General features: G+C 40.8%; 1 protein-coding gene across 1 annotated transcript in view; it reads right to left on the reverse strand.

The window, feature by feature from the left end:
• LOC126911571 (uncharacterized) overlaps positions 1-19,906 on the reverse strand; it is a 38,846-nt gene extending 18,940 nt beyond the window's left edge. Inside the window, exon 1 of the mRNA XM_050699300.1 lies at positions 18,830-19,906. Coding sequence (XP_050555257.1) covers positions 19,087-19,863 — 777 coding nt within the window. The 5' untranslated portion in view covers positions 19,864-19,906 and the 3' untranslated portion in view covers positions 18,830-19,086. The remainder of the gene's footprint in view (positions 1-18,829) is intronic.
• Positions 19,907-20,310: the final 404 nt, after the last annotated feature.

Here is a 20,310-nt window from a genome sequence, read left to right on the forward strand (position 1 = left end):
CGTAATTTTATACTATTTTATTTATAATATTTTTCGATAGTTTTCTTTTTCACGTATCTTGTTAGTTATTGACCGCCTCGATAGTTAAGTAGTTGCAAGTGCAATTGCCGGACAAGGGGTCTCGGGTTCGATTCCCGGGTCGGACAAAATATTACGAGGAGTTTGGAATTGTGTCCAGTATATTGCAATAGGCTCACCTATTACATGTAACTTATAATACAAACGGTGAAAAGTGGGTGTACATTGTATAGCGGCATTACGTGCCGCAATGCGCACCTCTGCCTACCCCTTTGGGATAAAAAAGCGTGACGTTGTTGTTAGTTATTTACTATACCGGAGGGTTGTGCCATTAGGGCACTTGTTAAGTTATCGAAGGCTTAGTCAATTCATTCATCCATAGACAAAGTCGTAGCTTAGAACACACTAGCACAACTAGCTACCCCGAACAATATTTTTTTCAGCTTTATTACAAGGTGGTAAGGTTGAAATTCGAATGAAGTATTTGGAGAATTTGGGATAGCTTGAGCTGCTGGTGTTTCTAAAATGTGAGTAGGTCCCAACTGGTATAATGTTAAACTAATTTATTTGGGTAGGTAGACATTTATTCGTGCGTACCAGCTGTTGTTACTATTTCTTTCTAGATTCTGTAACATAATTGATTACATTTCGATTTTCCCATGGAAACCTGGAAACTATAAAACTACTTAACTGATCCTTTATGAAATAACTGTTCCTTAGTGACGACTTTTTTTCGGAAACAATCATTAAGATTAGGTTAAGTAACCATTAAATGACTTTTTTTTTAAGTCTTTGACTGCCAATAGAAAACTGTTGGACGCAAATCCTCCGCTAACGTCGGTGACCGGTGACCACCACGGCGTTCAATGTGTTAAAAGGGAAAAATCATCCAATGACTTCTTTCGCTTTCGAAGGTGAGAGGGAGTGTCAGACTCTTACTGACTAAAAACCACCCCGTTCCTAGTTTCCTACTCCTGCTTTTCGAGCCGGAGTCCCGGTATACCCGCTAGGTAGTCCGCAGCTCCGAAACCGACATCAGCCCTACCGAGCTCCATCTGTGGTGGTCTGATGGCTCGAGTATGGCAGTAAGTGTTATTATATAATAATATAAGGGTTATGTTTTCGAAATCATAAATTACAAATTCAACCACAGATTAAAAGATATCAAACGAAGATTAACGCGCGGACATTTGCTAATGGCATTAAAAAAAAAACCTTTTTCAAAATGTCTGCCGATCATACCGATTCCTGTTTGATTTATATCCTTCAAAAAATGCTCAAAGCCTGATTTATAGGAGCATATGTCATAAGACTTAGTTAAAATCTCTTTGATTGAAAACGAGTGTGTTGTGTCATCAAAAATATATACCTACGGCAGTGTGCAATCATAGGAACTTAGACTTCAAATCTGACAAAAAAAAAATAAGTGCGGGAGAGTCATGCTTCGGCACGAATGGGCCGGTTCGACTGAAGTGATACCACGACACAGAAAACCGACGCGTAACAACGCTTGCGTTGTGTAAGTGAGGTTACCGAAAGCCCAATTACCCCTTCCCAATCTTCCCAAACCCCGATTCCCCTACCTTAAATTCCTAACTCCCAAAAGACCGGTAACGCACTTGTAACGACTGATGGTTTAAGTAGCCATGGGCGACACCAAATGCTTACCATCAGGTGATCCGCCTGCTCGTTTACCACCCTTTCCCATAAAAAAAATAAACTCGCTAAAAAATGGAACATAACTATTAATAATAATTAATAGCCACAATTCCATCACAGCATATCTTTTAACTACTCTAACTACATCTACATTGCACTATCTATCATATATTCCGGTCTGAAAGCAATTATAATGACAAGTGACGTCACATGTCATATTATCTAGTCCATATTTCATATATAGACTGGTTTCCAGACTCCAGCTGCCTTTTAAGTCTAGGTAATTATGTGATCATACTTGTATTGCCTGAAGGGGGCATCAGATAGTGGAGTATGTACAGTGGAGGACAGATCCGCCTGATCATTTCAAAATTTTATTGCTTAAACCCACCCAAGTGCAAGCAAACATTGACTTAGAAGTGTTCAGGCGAACGTGACTACCTTTGTACAAAAAAGAAATTAAAAAGTATGGCATTAAAAATATAGCATTAATTAGTCAGTTATGAATAAAAATAACGAGACCATCGCTTCTCCTACTTCAAGTGTCGTAGGGATTGATTATGGAACTACACATTTGATAAAGATAGGCCAGCAGTTTTTGATAAATCTGAACTTGGAATCTGTAACCTGGCAGACATTATTAAAAAAATGCGTATACAAATAAGAATGACTGGGAAAACAAATTCTAGATCCCTCGCCAGTCGAAACTACATGCACTAGAGTAAAAAGATAGGAAGAATGAAGTATTAAGATAAAATTAATCATTAAATAAATATTAATCACGTAATTTCCTACACATGCATACATAATAATACTATGTCAAAATATTTAATAGCAATTTACGGCTCTAAAAACTAAATTATCAATAACTATGAAATATTTTACGAAATTTTAATGTTTATGACACTATAAGTACATTTTCACATGCACATAAAAATAATTCGAAATGTTTTAATTATTATAAATACCTATTGGATTGGAATGGACAAATTATTGTATATAATAAAAAGTAATCATCGTTTTCACTAGTATAGGAAATATCTAATTAATCGCTTGTTTAATTATTTTTATTGATATACGCCGTGGGGTGCGCTTACGCATCGATGACTTCAATATTATATGCTACGGAATGGTGATATATTGTGTATACACGTGTTCTTTTGCTAGTTATACATATACGGCAATTATCAATATCGTTATCAGTCCTAAATGCTAAATATATGTAGTTCTTTTTACGACATACGGGCAATATTACACAGAAATCAACTAAAGCAGTTACACACATAAGTGTGCCATGCTTCGGCACGAATGGGCCAGCTCGATCGGAGTGATACCACCACGGGTTCACAGAAAACCGACATGAAGTAACGCTTGCGTTGTGTATCGAATTTGATATTAATTTATAGTTTCTGTCAAAAGTTAAGATAGATATCCCTAAAAAAACAAAACACGATCAAAACCAAACCACAACGAGTCCTTACCCTCTTAGATACCTACGTACAAACAGATAAACTACATTACGAATAAGACAGAAACTCTCAAGGTCACCTCAGTGAGGAGTTGAGGAGTAAAACAATAGATCAACTAAATGCGTTCATAATTTATCAGGAATCTACTTCACTTACATAACAGACCATAACCACTTTCCCTTGAACTCCGGCCCCTGACTGGTCAACCATAAATAGTCGTACGGAACAAAGAATTAATACTTTTTAGGGTTCTGTAGTAAATGGTCTAAAGGAACTTTACAATTTTTTTAATACAAGCACATTGTATATCTTTAACGTGCCATCTTATTCGTACGTTTTTAATACATAAGATATACGCAACATCACGCTTTTTATCCCCGAAGGGGTAGTCAGAGGTACACATTACGGCACGTAATACTGCTATATAATATACACCCACTTTTTCAACATTTGTGTTTTAAGTCCTATGTAATAGATGCAGCTTATTGCCGTATACTGGGTACAATTCGATAAATTTTCAAAATGCCGAAAAAAGTCCAGTAATATTTTGCCCGGCGCGGGAATCGAACGGGAGACCCCTTATACAATCAACTGTTTATCATCGACCGAAGACATCCACACCTGAACATAGTTTCTCGTTGACCAAATTCTTACCAGAAACTGTTCGGGGCATTTTGTGTATCAGTTCATTTCGCTCTTGTCCAGTTTCCCAACTTAAATGTAGTACCTACCTACTTTTCTTAAGTGACTTACAACTTTTGTCAACTGATAATGTTTTTCTTCTCTCTAGAAATGGCTGGCATAAATTCTATTTCTGTAATTTTCTTTTGTCTAATTCATTGATCAACATCCTTAGAACGGACAAAGTATTCAGATCGGAGTGATACCACGACGTCAAATCGACGTTGAACAACGCTTGCGTTGTTTTTTAACCCCAAAAGACAACGGCAACGCACATGTAATGCCTCTGGTGTTTCGGGTGTCCATGGGCGGCGGCAATTCCTTACCATCAGGTGATTAGTCTGATCGTTTACCGGTGTAAGTATACCATATAAAAAAACTATGTAATAACTGGAGTTGCACTCGCTACTCTTGGCAAAGGCTCTTTCTCTATGGAGCAAGGTTCATATTTAGCCAAATCTGGTGTAACCAAAATCTACCAAACAAAAAGAAAAAAATCGAACTTTCAATCACACAGATAGAACCCAACAAACATAAATATAAGCTCCACTCAAATCCAATTCCATCAAAAACTTGCATAACATAAAAAAATATCTCCGAAATGGCGGAATGATCGTAAAAACATTCGAACACTGTAACTACATTCAATATGGCCGCCATAACTCATTCAGTACCGAACGATCACAAAGTAATATTTAAATAAACTCCGATAAATTCTCTCAACACATAAAAAGATCTCAGATCTTGAGGATTCGTATATTAATTTCATATATCTTACATCTTCCCGTCTCCATTTTAAACGCGCCAACGTTTCTTGATACGTCAATTTATGGCGCCATTTTGTTTGTGCGGTGACGTCACGTGGCATAGATTATAAAGTACAATGTGCTGTTATTTTGAATCTGTGACAGTGCGTAAAATATGGCGGGGAGTGTTTATGTGTGGAAGTTTTATTGTATTTAGCTTCCGGCAGTATTTAGTTATGGTTTAAGTTTTGAGTGAGTCATGAGTTCTTGGGGATTACTTCCGATTGTAATGTGGTTTCTCTGCTTTTAATAACGAAATTTACTTGCTTAAATTATATTTTTGATATTAATTTGCATGTAAATCTCTATTTATTTAATTGCTTCAGTCTATAGCGGATTGTGTTTTTTTCTAAAATTTAAAATACTTTACATGAATGACCATTTCACCGATACCTTAGGAATTATTGCAAGAATTTCGTTGTTGCATTCATACTTCCTGAAGAAGTAATATAGAGAGTTCGGTCAGAGGTCAACCCATCTTACGGGGTCCCATGTGACAGAGCTAAGGTTGAACCTGGTAAACGCCATGGGCGGGAACATATTGATGAGTGTTGTAAATACGATGTAACATAGATCGAATTAAAAAGTGAATTAGGTACAAACACTTTATACTTCTCTGTGACTAAGGTGCTTGTAATTGTGACATCGAATTATTGGAAACTCATTTTTTTCTGTATGGACTAAGGGGTAAATAAGCAGACAGATCACCCGAAGGTAAGCTATCACGAAGGTACTACACCGCCGATGGACACCCGTAACACCAGAAGAATCGCAGGTCAAACTAATTAAATTAGTAAGTATTCTACAGGTTTCCTAGATTCTTACAGGTCTAGTAGTAGGAATACGTAAGGTGAGTGAGTATTCTCCATCAACGAATCAGTTAATCCACACTTTCGAAAAAAAATCACAGTATCATGTATATTTTGACAGAAAAGGGGTTTCAAGACCATCCATGTCAAATAAATCTTACATCCAATTGGATTCCGGGTGAAAATATCAAATTTCTTTCGAAGAACTGCACCGAAATCTGCGCAATCGCATCGATCACACGATCAGAATGCATGAGTGGGATGCCAATTGCGTGCGAGTGAGAGGTCCGAGTCACGTTCCACGGTTTACCGCGCGTCGATTTAGAGTTATAGTAATGAATATAATATAAATAAGTTCTGTAAATTCACAGGGAAAACTGTTGAGTCGATTGATTACCATTCATTGGTTTTATATTTTTTCTGATTACTTCACCCATGTGCTACTGTCATAAAGGCATTTGTAAGCTAGCCTCTCAATCTTGATATCTAACTAAGTTAATATAACATGTAAAAAAATCTATATAAAATCAAAATTTGATAGCACGGTTAGAGTAGTGGCTGTGCAACCGGTTACGTGTAGCGGGTTCGATTACCGCACAGAACAACTCTTTGTGTGATCCACAAATTGTTGTTTCGGGTCTGAGTGTCATATGTATGTGAACTTGTATGTTTGTAAACGCACCCACGACACAAGAAAAAGTCCTAGTGTGAACCAACGTTTAAAAAAATAACTAATTTTCCACAAAACAATTTACAATGAACTATATCGTACTTAATAGTTTTAGTTATGCCACATAGTTACGTAATAGCTTCATCTATTACAATCACCAGAGCAACAAAGAAAATGTCTAAAAAGGAAAAAATCTCCAGAAAAGGGTTAAAAAAAAGAAAACACAGTCGGAAATAAAGTTTAAGAGTGTCCTTAGAAAGTATCTTAATTACGAAAGGAGAGATATCGTAAAAAATCTAGATAACTAAAATTAAGCGGCTCTTAAAATTCAGCCTGAAACATTTACTTTATATAGAAGCTCGTTAAAACTGGCTGAAAGGAATATCAGGACGGAGAAGGCGACTGAAAATTTATACATTACAGTAGAGTATCAACACGATTGACTTTTTTAGTTAGTTTTCACTGATAGTTATAGATATGACAGTAAAATAAACAGGACTCTAACAATGCAAATACAAACGTATGAAAGATTAAGCCAATAAATACGTCAGATTCAAATCAAATCAAATCAGCTTTATTGGGGACCTAAAATTAGTTCAAATAAAAAAAAATCCTTTATAAATATTATACTGCATTTATCGTATTAGGTGTAGGCACACCTTAATACCTGTAAAGATAGATATAATGTTAAGATAAAATTAAATAAAAATCTTCCAATATTTTAAACTTTGGATCTAGGTACAGTCAAGGTTGTCATCATTATACGAACAGTCAGCGAGTACGAGTTTTATTTGCGTTAAATGAAAACAAAACGAGAACGCTTTCCACACTCTGAGGGCTTATTACGAGTTTGTTTTACGGCGCTGTGATTGGTTAATTCAATCGTTCCGGCCAATCGATGTATACCTACGAGTAGAACAGCCCGCTGCTGCACTAAGTTTCCACACTTCGCAAGCAAAGACTGACATTTACTAGTCAACGGTCTGATTAGGAGCTTAACATAAAATCCAAACAAAATTAAACAGTTAATACTTATTTATCCAAGACCTTCTAATGATATGACATCAATATCAAATTAATGATATTAGAAAATCATTATAATGATTGAAGATAGAATTACCTGCGCCATTAATTTAACTAATTGGCTGATTATCGGTAAGATAACTACATATTACTTTGCGTACAGTTTTATTTAATAGGCATTACAATGTTGTGAATATTTTCTTCATAATGTTATTAATTGGAGATGCTTAGTTATAGTTAGTTTCCTAGAATGTGTGGAGTTGGTGTTGATAGTAGATTTTTTAAATATTTTCTTTACAAAGCTTAGTCGTTCTGTTTTTTGTCCCAAACACAAAAATGTTTATGTGATATGGAAACAGAGCGAAAGATCTTGGATTTAGTGCTCAAGTTAATCATTAGTGTTTTTAAAAAATAGCCCGAAATCTGATTTCATATTTGACTAAAGGCTGAACCGATGTCAGCATCGACAATTAATTGTTACTGTAAAAATTGAATGTATTCAATTCATCATTCTGTTCTAAACATTATACCTTAAATATATGTTAGTTTATCTTCATTTCTTCAGTGGAATGCAAATTTTTAGAGCAATCATGAAATAGCGTGGAAAATTCACTGTTTACTCGTATCTTGAGAGTAAGAGAGGACTCATGACGTAGAAAATACGTTAGTAAAACAACAATACAGAGAGAACAGAAATGCTTTTACACTTCTCTTGCATTTCGTGTTTAATGAAATGTTTAGTCATTTTATAAATCACTAGCTTCCTACCAGCGGCTTCACCCGTGTTCCCGTGAGATAAAAAGTATCCTATCACCCAAGTCAGCTCATACCCTGTCTGTATACCAAATTTCATCAAAATCCGTTCAGTAGTTTCAGCGTGATTGACGGACAAACATCCAAGCAAACAAACTTTCACATTTATAATATTAGTGTGATATACCTATCTATACATTTTTTTTTTTTTTTTTTTTTTTTTTTATGGGACAAGCCCGCCACAACCTCCCACACCGCTGCAACTCCTGTAAGCCAGGATCTACAGTAGATACAACCATGAAAACACCGGAACATTGAAGTCCGGCGCGTCCCAGGGACATGAATGACTGTCTTGGATCCCGCAACGAAATAAATCAGAAGATATTATTAGAGGAGAAGAAAAGAAAACGATAGTTTCCACTTCCCTCGGTGAATTTAATGCAGGAGACAGAATGACTTAAGCCTTAAGGCACAAAGAGACTCCACAACTGGGAGAAGCCCAGTCGCCAAGCACCACGGAAATTTGACTTAAAACTAAGTGGGTCCTATGTGTGAGCTGTTATACTTGCTTCCAATAATAGGTATGGCAAAAACGCCTAAACGCACGGAAATTCGTTCTAGACTCCACAAGGTCCGTATAATAGACTACACCTGATGAAACAATTAAATTATCTAACATAGTGTTACGCTCAGATTGCCAGAGACCACACTCCCAGAGTATGTGATGGGTGGATTGCTCATGTTGCAACTCCGCTGTCGAACATTGGCACCATGGTGAATCAACGAGTTTAAATGAGAACAATTTGCTTTTAAAGTTGCCATGGCCAGTAAGAAACTGGGCAACACAGTGATCCACCTCCAACCATGTCCTCTCCAGTCGCTCATGCACGGATGGAAAGAACTGGTAAAGGTGACGGCCCTTGGTGGAAGATTCCCATCTGCACTGCCATTCAATTAGAAGCTCATCCCAGACGTCCGTTAATGGCTTAAGCAGTCTAGCAATTTTGTTTCGATCACGTTGTGCTAGAAAGTTTGCGGAAAAGTTAGGTCTCGCATTGTAATACATAGCAGCACGTCGCTGCACCTCAAGATCGACTGGAAGTAGTCCCGCGAGCACAGGTAGGGCCTCTGTGCTAACCGTCCTATAAGCCTTACACAGAAAGATCAAGGCTAGACGCTGACCCTGAAGAAGCTTCCGCCGTACCGCGCCTATTGTGGCCCTATCAGCCCATACTGGTGCCCCGTAGCACACGCATCCTAGGTAGGTTGCTCCATATATGGTTTTGAGCGTAAGAAAAGAGAGACCCCAGGTAGCCTTCGAAATTCGCGTGAGTGCATAGAAATTATTTTTGGCTTTCTCACTAATAGCCTTAATATGTTCAATAAAAGAAAAGTTTTTTTCTAAGACTAGACCGAGATAGCAAACCGACTCCTTTCGTTTTACGGGAACGTTTTTGAATTTAATGGACGGCCATGATTTCAAGTTTCCTTTAAGCAATAGCTGGTAAGTTTTATGTGGTGCAAAAGTTAATCGATTACGTTCACCCCAACGCGAGATCTCACCGAGGCAGTCTTTAGCTAGATTCTCCAGTCCGGCGCGGGTATTTGACTGTATTAACAAAAGGCCATCATCCGCATATCCAGTCAATGTACAACCAGAAGGAAGGGGGATCGCGAGCAAATCATCAAACCCTAGATTCCATAGATACGGGCCAATAACCGAGCCCTGAGGACATCCCATTGACAATGACTTCGACCGCGAATAATGACCAAGTTTCAGTGTTACAGAACCGTGAAGAAAATACGTGTATATTAGTTTGTATATGTTACTGAAACAGCCACGCCCTTTAAGTTTTAGGAGTAACATTGGCCACCACGCGTTATCAAAGGCACCGGAAATATCTAGAAAAATACCTACTACATATTTGTGCTCAGATGAATTCACCGTGGTTCGGACAGAGAGAGCCGCGTCAACAGTAGATTTACCTACAGTGAAGCCAAATTGATTATTGTGAAATTTCGGTCCACCGGGCATTAAACGAGGAACGATAAGCCGCTCAAGGAGTTTTCCTAATGATGGTAAAAGCGTAATAGGCCGGTATGACTTAGGGTCATCGGGTGGCTTATTTCCATTCTTAGGTATTATGCGAATGAATCCACGTCGCCATATACGAGGAAAGACGCCCTCCGCTATACAACGATTAAACACGGTCAGGATCGCATCAGCCGCAGATTTACACGCTTCTATTATCATTTTATTTGAAACCTTATCCTCACCAGACGATTTATTCAAAGGCAAGGTTTTAACAACAGTTACGAGCTCGTTGATGGAAGGAAGATCAGACACCGGTGAATCGGGCGGTATAGCTGCCCACGACCTAATCTGCTGATGATAATCATTGTCTGTCTCGGATACATCGTCCGGGATGAGTTCATCGAGTAGAACTTCCGTTGTCTCCTCAATACCAATGGTGTGAACATTGTTGACTTTTATGTTCTGTACGAATGCCAGATCGACGGATCTGTTGGCTTTGAACTCATGGTACAGAGGCGACCACGGACCCTCGCTATCCAGTCTCTGCACTACTCTCCGCAACAGGTTACCCTTGGCTTTCTCCACTGAAGCTCTATAGCGTGACCTGGCAACTCTAAACGCAATCAATGCTTCATCAAATGCAAAACCTGTGACTTTACGTTTCTTTAATCTATTTAAGTGTTTACGCGCTCTACGGAAGCATTTACGCTGTTCAACCAGATAATTATTCCACCAGTCACATCTGCGCGTACTGGTCAAGGATCCCCGACCAAACGCAATGTCGGCACAGTAAGTAAAAGTATCCGACATGATTTCAGCACCTTCTTCGGCCGAAAGATCTCCGCGAGTGAAGTCTGTGGCCTGAGATGCAAATAATGAGCTAAAGAAGTTCCAGTCCGCGCCCTTAGTTTTATATCTAAAGCCACTACTGCAAAGTGTTGGACCCTGGGGTAATCCCGAAACAAATTCGTACACGATCAGGCGATGGTCACTACATGACGCATCCGGTAAGACACGCCACCTATCCAAGCTAACGTCCGAACTAGAAAGTGTGACGTCAATACAAGATTCGCCCATTTGGCTGCAAAAAGTAGGTGGTGCATCAGGGGTGTTATGTATGGAGAGATTCATTTCGGCAATGAATTCTTCAACGGCACAACGCCGTTCCATGTCAGTAGCCCTAACCTTGCCATACCATAAAGATGAAGACGCATTAACGTCGGCGCCAATGATAATTTTGGAGCCGGATAGTGACTGCAAGACGTTACGGAGGTGATGAATGTGAGGAGTAACTGAGTCAGAATATTGAAAGTAACAGCTCACAGCGTAAAGTTTATAGTTTCCCGAAGCAATCTCCGCCACGGCACAGTGTGACGTCATTAAATTAGTTATTGATGTTACTGTAAAATTAGGTGATCTCGTGACGTAAATTCCAGCTCGTGACCTACTGTTCAGCTGCACTACCCTGTGCCTTAAGTGGGCATTTTGATACTGTTCTTGAACAAGTACTATGTCAAGTTGATAGTCGACTATTAGTTTATCTAACTCGGACGTCGCAACCCTATCATTGTGGAGATTCAACTGTCCTATAGTCAACCTATCCATGTTGTTATTTAATAAGTTGTAGTTAAGATAAGTTGTTCAAGTTTCGCTTTGTAGGTGCCACACTCGGGCGAACCACAACGGTGGTCGTGAGGTTTTTTAAAGCGTTTACACGCCACGCATGTCGGTACAAAATTTTTATCATTTGTATGAGGGCAGTTGTTGGTCTCATGCGACTCGGCACAGTTAGCGCAGGTGGGTGTTTTTACAGTACAATGCTTTCTTACATGACCGAAATGCTGACACAAATGACACTTTACAATCTCAACATCATCGATGAAACGACAAGTAGCCCAATCTATAAAAAGTTTGTCTTTTGTTGTAGCCAGATGTTTACGTATATTCGCGTCTAATTCAATGCCAACCCACTTGCGACCGTTTTGTAAAGTACGCCGGCGGGTAATTTTACAAGATTTAATAAAATCTTGCTCCTTTACTTCGATTTCCCCACTAATATTTTGACGATATAGTGAGGTCAAAAACGCGGCGTCCTCCATAGAACCAGGGACGTCCTTGACAAGGATACGCGGCCTACGACCTTTTGGCTTTTCTAAACGCAAACCGGCGGTACGAATCGCTGCTACGGACTCAAGTTTCTTTATCTGCTGCTCGTTAGCAACACGCAATACGACACCCGACTTCGCGGTTTTTTTCACGCCTACAATTTGAAAACCGTCGTCGCAGGGTTTGATCGCCTTCATGAGCGCCTGTTTAGTCGCCGATGACGACGCAAAATCAGCCGACCGCTCGGTTGTCGGGTAGGCGACAACACACGGAAGCGGGGCGCGGGATTCCATCGCGGGCGCGATCTTGCTGGGCAAACGCAGTTTTAACGATTCGGCATATGACATTTTATTATCGACCGTTTTTTTCAGCTAACACGCAAGACGACGACCTACACCTGTCCAACTCACGTTCCGCATTTGACAACTTTGTCTCGACGCAGGACGATTTCACCGCCAAAATCGCGACAATACCCGTGACTCGCTGGGTCAGCTCAACAATCGTAGTTTTGCTGCCTGTGGCTAGACGCGAATCGAGCACGACTTCATTAATTTTAGACAATAGTTGGGTTGCCTCAGTCATAAGGTCTGTGTAGCCCTTATTACTCTCACTCGCCGGGGATGACAAATTCGGTGAAACGCAGGTTTGTACACGCTTGGACGACCTATCATCGGGAGTCGCGTACGTCGGAGACTCAATCTCACTGAATAGCCGCTTCGAGCTACACGGCGGCGATCGCGGAGTTAATCGACTTTTTCGAAAGCCATCGCGATCGGGCGGGTCATTGTGCGACGACGACATCGTTTATTATACTAAGAGTACGATTATTCCCGGTAACAATTTAAAAACAACACAGCTTAGTACGACTATAAAGAAAAGAAAAAAAAAACTGTAAAAAATTACACACAAATTTATATCCTGTCACCCGCAATAAAAGAAATAAATGGACTTACCGAAAGTGTGCTGAATATAACGTAATTACGTGGATTAATTCACCTAACTACTTACTTATACCACACTCAGACACAGGGCGCACAACAAAAACAACAAAAACCGGAATAGATCACGTAGATAACAGCAAACAAAAAATAATAATTAGCAGCAATAGGAACACCACTGCACCGTGCGCGCGCGCGGAGGGAAGTGAAGTCTATACATTTATAAAACATATTTGATATTTAGTTTTAACAATAATTATCCATCACACCACACATAACAATAATTATTATTATAAACCAATTTATACCAAAACGAATAAATAACAAGTTGGCGACTCCATCAGCCCTGTTCCGATCAACAAGAATGCATCGCAACCTCTCCCGTGGGTTTAGCCGTCCCATTCAACGTGCGACGCGACGCTGCGACAGATATCGACGACTATTTCAAACACAAACACGCCCCAGCGATCAGTTTGCATGCAAATCGACTCCGTTGTCTACTAAAGTCGCTCTAAATAAGATTTTTGATAACAATTTTCTGCTGTTTGTTCATAGATGGCTGTAGTATGTCTTGAGTTAAGTTCTTTATTACTGTGAGATCTTTTAGTTATTTTTCGTTTTGCTAAAGCACTGCTTAATAGTACTTTTTACATTTAATTTGGTTTTGTATAAACTTGAAGCAAAATAATTAGAATATGATTTTTGTAATGAGTTACTTACTGCAAAGCTCTGGTATATTTAGTAAGGCAAAAATCCCAAAGTATTGTTGATGGAATGTGATTCTAAAGTTAATCAAAGCAATATTGTCCAGAAGATAACATTATACGCTATGTATGAGTTTTTGTACATCATACAGTCGCGACATGAACAGCTTTCCTTATCCAAAAGCAAAATTGTCCAGTACCTACCTACATGCCATACTGCTCGTTTGATATTTTATAGTCAATATTGCCATTAAATCTAAGACCATTAAATGAAAATATCACATTATATAGTAACAGTTTCCTACAAAAAATCACAAGCGACTTAACATGAACAGGCCTCCTTATTAAAAACCAATATTGTCCAGTACATAACATAATCCACAATTAGCATGAAATATAATGTTTTTAATAAATAGGCTTTCCATTCAATATAGAATACAATTCTCAACAGAAAAATCGCATGAAACCCTTTAAAAATCCCACTTGTCGTTGTATGAACAGCCGTACTTATCCAAAAGCAATATTGTCCAGTAGATAACATAGTGCGGCACGTTTGATTTGTTGTAGGCAACATTAGCGCTAAATCTAATGCCGGCTATTGCTCACAAGTTATGGCATAGACATTCTAATTATACGTGCTATTCAGCTTAAGTAGAGGAACTTAGGTATTAAGGGATTGGCGTGTAAGTCTAGATATTTTAGTGGGTTACAAGTAATAACGTCACACCTTTTATCCCCGAAAGAGTAGGCAGAGGTGCACATTACAGCACGTAATGCCGCTATACAATGTACACCAACCGTGCAGTCATCACTTGGTCTACAAAGATGACCCGGTGCCTCCTTTAGGTGGTTTTAGTGTGGTAAAAATCCCACACTCCCTAGTTCTTTTCCCCAAAAAAGGTAGACGCTTTCCGACAGTTTCCCCTCTTCAACCAAAAAGAAAGAAAATGTATATTTCTATCGGGACGTATTAGTGTATTATCAGTATGCCTATCGAGTATAATAAAGTCAATGTAATTTAGATCATTAGGTGCAACCAATGATCACCATATTTTATCCCATGAATGTTTTACGTATCAATTTAATTACACAGCGTTGGCTCATACTAGAATTTTCTGCTAGGTTTTTGATATTTTGTTTCTCTTTTCCGCTCTCTAAATTCGTGGGTTTTCAGTCACATAGAAATGGGAAACAAACCTAACCTAACATTAACACACACATTTTTTTCTTAAACGAGCAGATGGATTACCGGTTAGCAAGCAGTCGTCGCCGCCCATGGACACATGAAACACCAGAGACATTTAGTGGTTGGGTATTTAAGATTTGTTGGGGTATCGGCGAAGATTGGGAAGGAGGCGTAATTAGGCCTCCGGTAACCTCAGTCACACAACGTATATTCTAAAATCAGTGCCATTGCTACAAAATTACCCCAATACTTAACAAACTTTACCTTACACAGACATCGAACCGTGACACACCACATCACTGCACCCAACTCAACCACTCACCACAGTATAATTACAACTGATACATAGACACCATAAAGTAGGAAAAGGCCCACAAAAGCCTTACGTGCTCTTTGACTGGGTGATTATAGAACCTTATTGTGTGTGATAAGGCTGTTTTAAGACCAAACAACTATTTATCACTATTCACTTACCACTTAACCAACCAATTTCCCACCTTACCCCTTTAGGGACAAAGTTGATTTTTCAACAACAAACTGTGAAATAAAACGGCCTATGTTTAAGATTGGACGGCAATGGAAACTGGACTTTATATCTTAGATGTTAAAGTTCAATATGGTGTGTGTCTTTGGAGGTTCTATACAGGGTGTTGTATAAATAAATATCCTATATACAGCGTGTTCAAGATAGGGCTTTTTGCAAAAGTATGTTAGTCGTTTAGTCTGGATCTGTTTTCTAAATGCGTGCGATATAGTAATATACATATACAAACATAAATATATAGTTAGGGTTAGTTAATGGCGTCGCAGTTTAGTTTAAAAGGGTTCTAGAAGTTACTGCTAGGTCTAACACATGAGTTTTGTCTTCCGAGATAAGTTTAAGTGGTTGAACGAGGCTAGAATGATGGGATGATATTTTACAAAGCGATGGTGGTTGAAGTGGTATTTGACTGAAAGTCAAAATTTTTGATATTGTACTACATACATACGTAACTTCACGCCTGTCTCCCATGGGGTTAGGCAGAGACAATGAACTGCAAATTGCTATGAATCTTACATAGGTACCTCTTTCGCCTCATCAACAGTCATCAGCCTTTAATTTTCTATGTTGTGCTACAACATTAAAATTCACTTTCAAATTCAATAAGTAAATGCACTGTATTTATTGCTTTCTTTACCTCAGTTTTGGCTATGTACGGTAACACTGGGAGCTGCGGACTACCTAACGTGTTACCGGGGCTCCGGCTCGAAAAGCAGGAGTAGAAACGAGGTCGTTTTTAGTCAGTAAGAGTCTGACACTCTCTCTCGCCTCGCCCAAAGCGGGAGAAGTCATTGGATGATTTTCCCCCTAAAAAAAAAGGCCAGGTAGGTAATTGCACTGCGTTTATTACTTTGTTTAGCAAAAGGTATATTTTCACTGCCTCGTTGGTCGAGTGGTCGCAAGTGCGACTGCCGAACAAGGGGTCTCGGGTTCGATTCCCGGGTCGGGCAAAGTATTACTGGGCTTTTTTCGGATTTTCGAAAAGTTCTCGGTAGTAGCACGGAGTCTGGAATTGTGTCCAGGATATGGCAATAGGCTCACCCCTATTACATGGGACTTATAACAGAAATGGTGAAAAGTGGGTGTACATTGTATAGCGGCATTACGTGTCGTAATGTGCACCTCTGCCCCGCCTTCGGGGATAAAAAGGCGTGACGTTATGTATGTATGTATGTATATTTTCAGTAATACGAAAGGTATATTTTCTATTGAATTAATTAATCGCATAAAGAGATTGGTCTAACTAGTAAGTAGTAACCAAACCCAAGACCAACACACTTTTCGGGATAGAAGCTAAACGAGCAGACACATCACCTGATGGTAACCGATCAGCGCCGTCCATGGACACTAACAACACCAGAAGAGTCGCAGATGGCCGGCCTTTAAAAAAGGAATACATACGCTCTTTTCTTGAAGGTTTGGAGGTCGTATCGGTTTGGAATTACCGCCAACGACAACTCATTCAACTTCCCACTTAAACTTACAATAACTAAATCACATTTATAATTCTCCAAACCCAACCACAAGTCACATTTACGACCAAACGTTTATAACTAACCAAATTAATAACGCTAAACAAGTCTTAATCACCATTCACCTAACCTTTAATCCCCACGCAGTCAATAAGCAAAATTTATCACCAAAGCACTAACTATTATCTAGAATTCTAGACCTAGCCTAATAATAACGCGTGATATAAAGTAACAGTAAAGAATGTCTAACACGGCACTGAAGCTAGTATACACAGTTCACATTAAGTTATACAGAACCAGTGTAAATAGGCCTTCGAATGTGTGGACAGATCTTACTAAAGCAGACCATGATAAACTGGTTTTTATAGCTCGATGCGCTGTCATGTGTACATGGGATATAATTCGCACGAATGGGGCACAACCGCTATCTACCTGAATGTACTAGATTCTAGGTCTTAGATTAGTATCTAGATTTTACAGGGATGATAAAATTGTGTGAAGTTTAGAAATTTTGTATTAATAGCTAGTCGGTAAATTTAATTGTGTGTTTATTCGCTTTCACTTTCTTCTTGGCTAACTGTAGAGTATGTTTATCATGCATTTCTCAAGGCTCCACGTTTATCACCGAGTCGGGAAAAATGTAATTGAAGGTCTGTGTACCAGCACTGGTCAAGAGTTAATAGTGCATTTATGTGGCCGAACCATGCTACGGCACGAATAGGCCAACTCGACCGGAGTGATACGACGGCCGCACAGATAACCGACGTGAAATGACGCTTGCGTTGTGTAGAGGCGCAATTCTACTTCCCAATCTTCCCAAAAAGTTTCTAACCACAAAAAGGCCGGCAACGCACTTGTTACGCCACTAGTGTTTCAGGTGTCCATGGACAGCGGCAATTGCTTGCCATCAGGTGATACGTTAGTAAGTTCATTTACCAGCTTATTCCATAGAAAAAATCCGTGGTTGACAGGCCCTTGGAGATCGCAGTTTAAAAGGTAAGCTTCACCAGAGAAAACTTTTGTTAGTACTCTCTAAAACTAAATAACAGATTAAGGTGAAAGTACACATTTAATATTATAAACTAGTATACATTAGTACTCGTTTAAATGACAACAAACTGCAATCACTATCTACAGTAAGACAAGACCATAAATGACCTATCTAGACCCTGTAGGAAAGACCATAAAACAGTCAAACAAACCTAAATACAAAAACTAATTCCGATCCGGTCATTGTGTCTTATAGAAAGCAGATCAACCTACCCCCATACTGTACACATATTCATTGGATTTTCTACTTTATTACTTTAGGATTAAAGTCCAAAATCCAATGGGAAAAATTGAAACAGAAAGGTGTAGTTTGAGCTGCTGTTTGGTTCACAATGGTTTCATTCGTCCTCGGGGCTAAAAATAAGAGCAATAATTATAAATAACGACGACTCAACAAACTTTATTGTTGTTTATGAGTATTGGCTAATAATTAATGCGCTCTGTTATCGCCGCCTGTTATGTTATTGTACAGGTTGTGAATATAATATAACATAACGTAATACTTTATAACATAATGTGTTTAGCGTGAAGAGAAAGGGATACATTATGTAAGTACCACTATTTAATTGTTTTGTGTACATTAAAGATTAAATAAATAAATACATGGTGCTCTTAGAGCCTATGTTTTTTTTTATTGGTACAGGCCGTCAAAGGATGCTATGGATGATCTAATTCAACCTTTGATTGAGTTAACTAATCGGCCCCGGCGCCGTCTGTTAATACAGACACCCACGACACCAGAGGAGCTACAAGTGGATAGCCAGCCTTTTCGAGGTCAGAGATTTAAAGATTGAGGCTTTTGGGCGTAGATTTTGGCGTCTAATAACACAGCCAGACATCACAATACGAATGTTTGTTTGCCACCCTTTTTTTTTTCAGGGAGGAAAATCATCCAATGACTTCTCCCACCTTGGGCGAGGCGAGAGGGAGTGTCAGACTCTTACTGACTAAAAACCACCCCGTTCCTTCTCCTGCTTTTCGAGCCGGAGCCCCGGTAAACCCGCTAGGTAGTCCGCAGCTCCGGATCAGGCATCAGCCCTACTGGGCCCCATCTGTGGTGGTCTGATGGCTCTTTGAGGCGCGCGCGGAACGCTACGCGCCGTACGCACGGGTCTGGTTCTGTTCGGGCGGTGAGCTACCCTTACTCGCCGCCCGCAGGCCCGCACTTACGGTGGCCGGAGATCGTCCCGCGATCCCCGACGCCCGGAGTGTCTCTCGCGACGGCTGGGGCGTGAGGAGGTTTGTTCTCTCACGCGCCCCGCCTCCTCCTTAGCTAGCATGACTGCTTCGCAGAAAGAGGAGACGGCATCCCAGTCCCTCTCGCTCCGCACCATGGCCTGAACCAGTGCCGGGCGCGAGAGGTCGCCGTCGCCGACCACATCCCTGAGGACTTGGCGGTACTCAGCCCACGCAGGGCACACCGCCACCGTATGTTCTACCGTGTCCTCCGGGCGGTCCTCGCAGTGATGACACCCGGGCGTTTCCTCCCGCCCAATAAGGAACAGGAACCTACCGAAACTCCCATGTCCGGTAAGCACCTGCGTCAGGCGGTAGGTGAGGACGCCGTGGCGCCTCTCTAGCCACTCCTCAAAGAGGGGACTTACCGCTGCGATGACAGCGAGCCCAGCCCTCGGTTGCGACAGTCGTTGCTGCCATTCCGCCATGAGATCGCGCCGGAGCTCGTCCCGCCACGCACTGATCTGGCGCGACAGTGGAGTTTCGCCCCGGCGGCACGCGTCGGCGCGCAAACTGAACACGTGCGCGAGCACCTTCGCCTCCAAATCCCACGGCGGTAATCCGGCAAGGAGGTTCGCCGCCTCCCCGGAGATCGTGCGATATCCACGGATCACCCGGATGGCCATGACCCTCTGAGATGTGAGCAGCGCCCGAGCTGGCCGCCGCATCAGGTTCGGCGCCCACACAGGGGCGCCGTAGAGGGCCATGGATCGCACGATCCCCGCGTACAACCTCCGGCAGGAGGCATTTGGCCCCCGAGGTTTGGCAGGAGCCGCTTAAGCGCAGCCCCCGTCCGTTCCAACTTAGGAGCCAAACGTCGAAAGTGTTCCACGAAGTTCCATCGACTGTCGAGGACGAGTCCTAGGTACTTCATCGTCGTCTCGACGCCGATGGAAACTCCTCCCGCCGTTATTTGGGACCCACCCGGAGGTGGCGCGTTCCCGCGGCCATGAAAGCACATGGCCTCGGACTTGTGGAGCGCCACCTCGAGTCCCAATTGCCGGATCCTTTCAACTACTGTCGCAACCGCTCTCGCCATTAAGTTGGCCGCCGCCTGGTGCGACCTCCCGTGCGCTAGCACTAGCGTATCGTCGGCGTAGCAAATTACGTCGACGCCGTTCGGGAGGTCGGTGCGCAGCACCCAGTCGTAACCG

The sequence above is a fragment of the Spodoptera frugiperda genome, chromosome 16, assembly GCF_023101765.2.
Source record: "Spodoptera frugiperda isolate SF20-4 chromosome 16, AGI-APGP_CSIRO_Sfru_2.0, whole genome shotgun sequence".
Lineage (NCBI taxonomy): Eukaryota > Metazoa > Arthropoda > Insecta > Lepidoptera > Noctuidae > Spodoptera > Spodoptera frugiperda.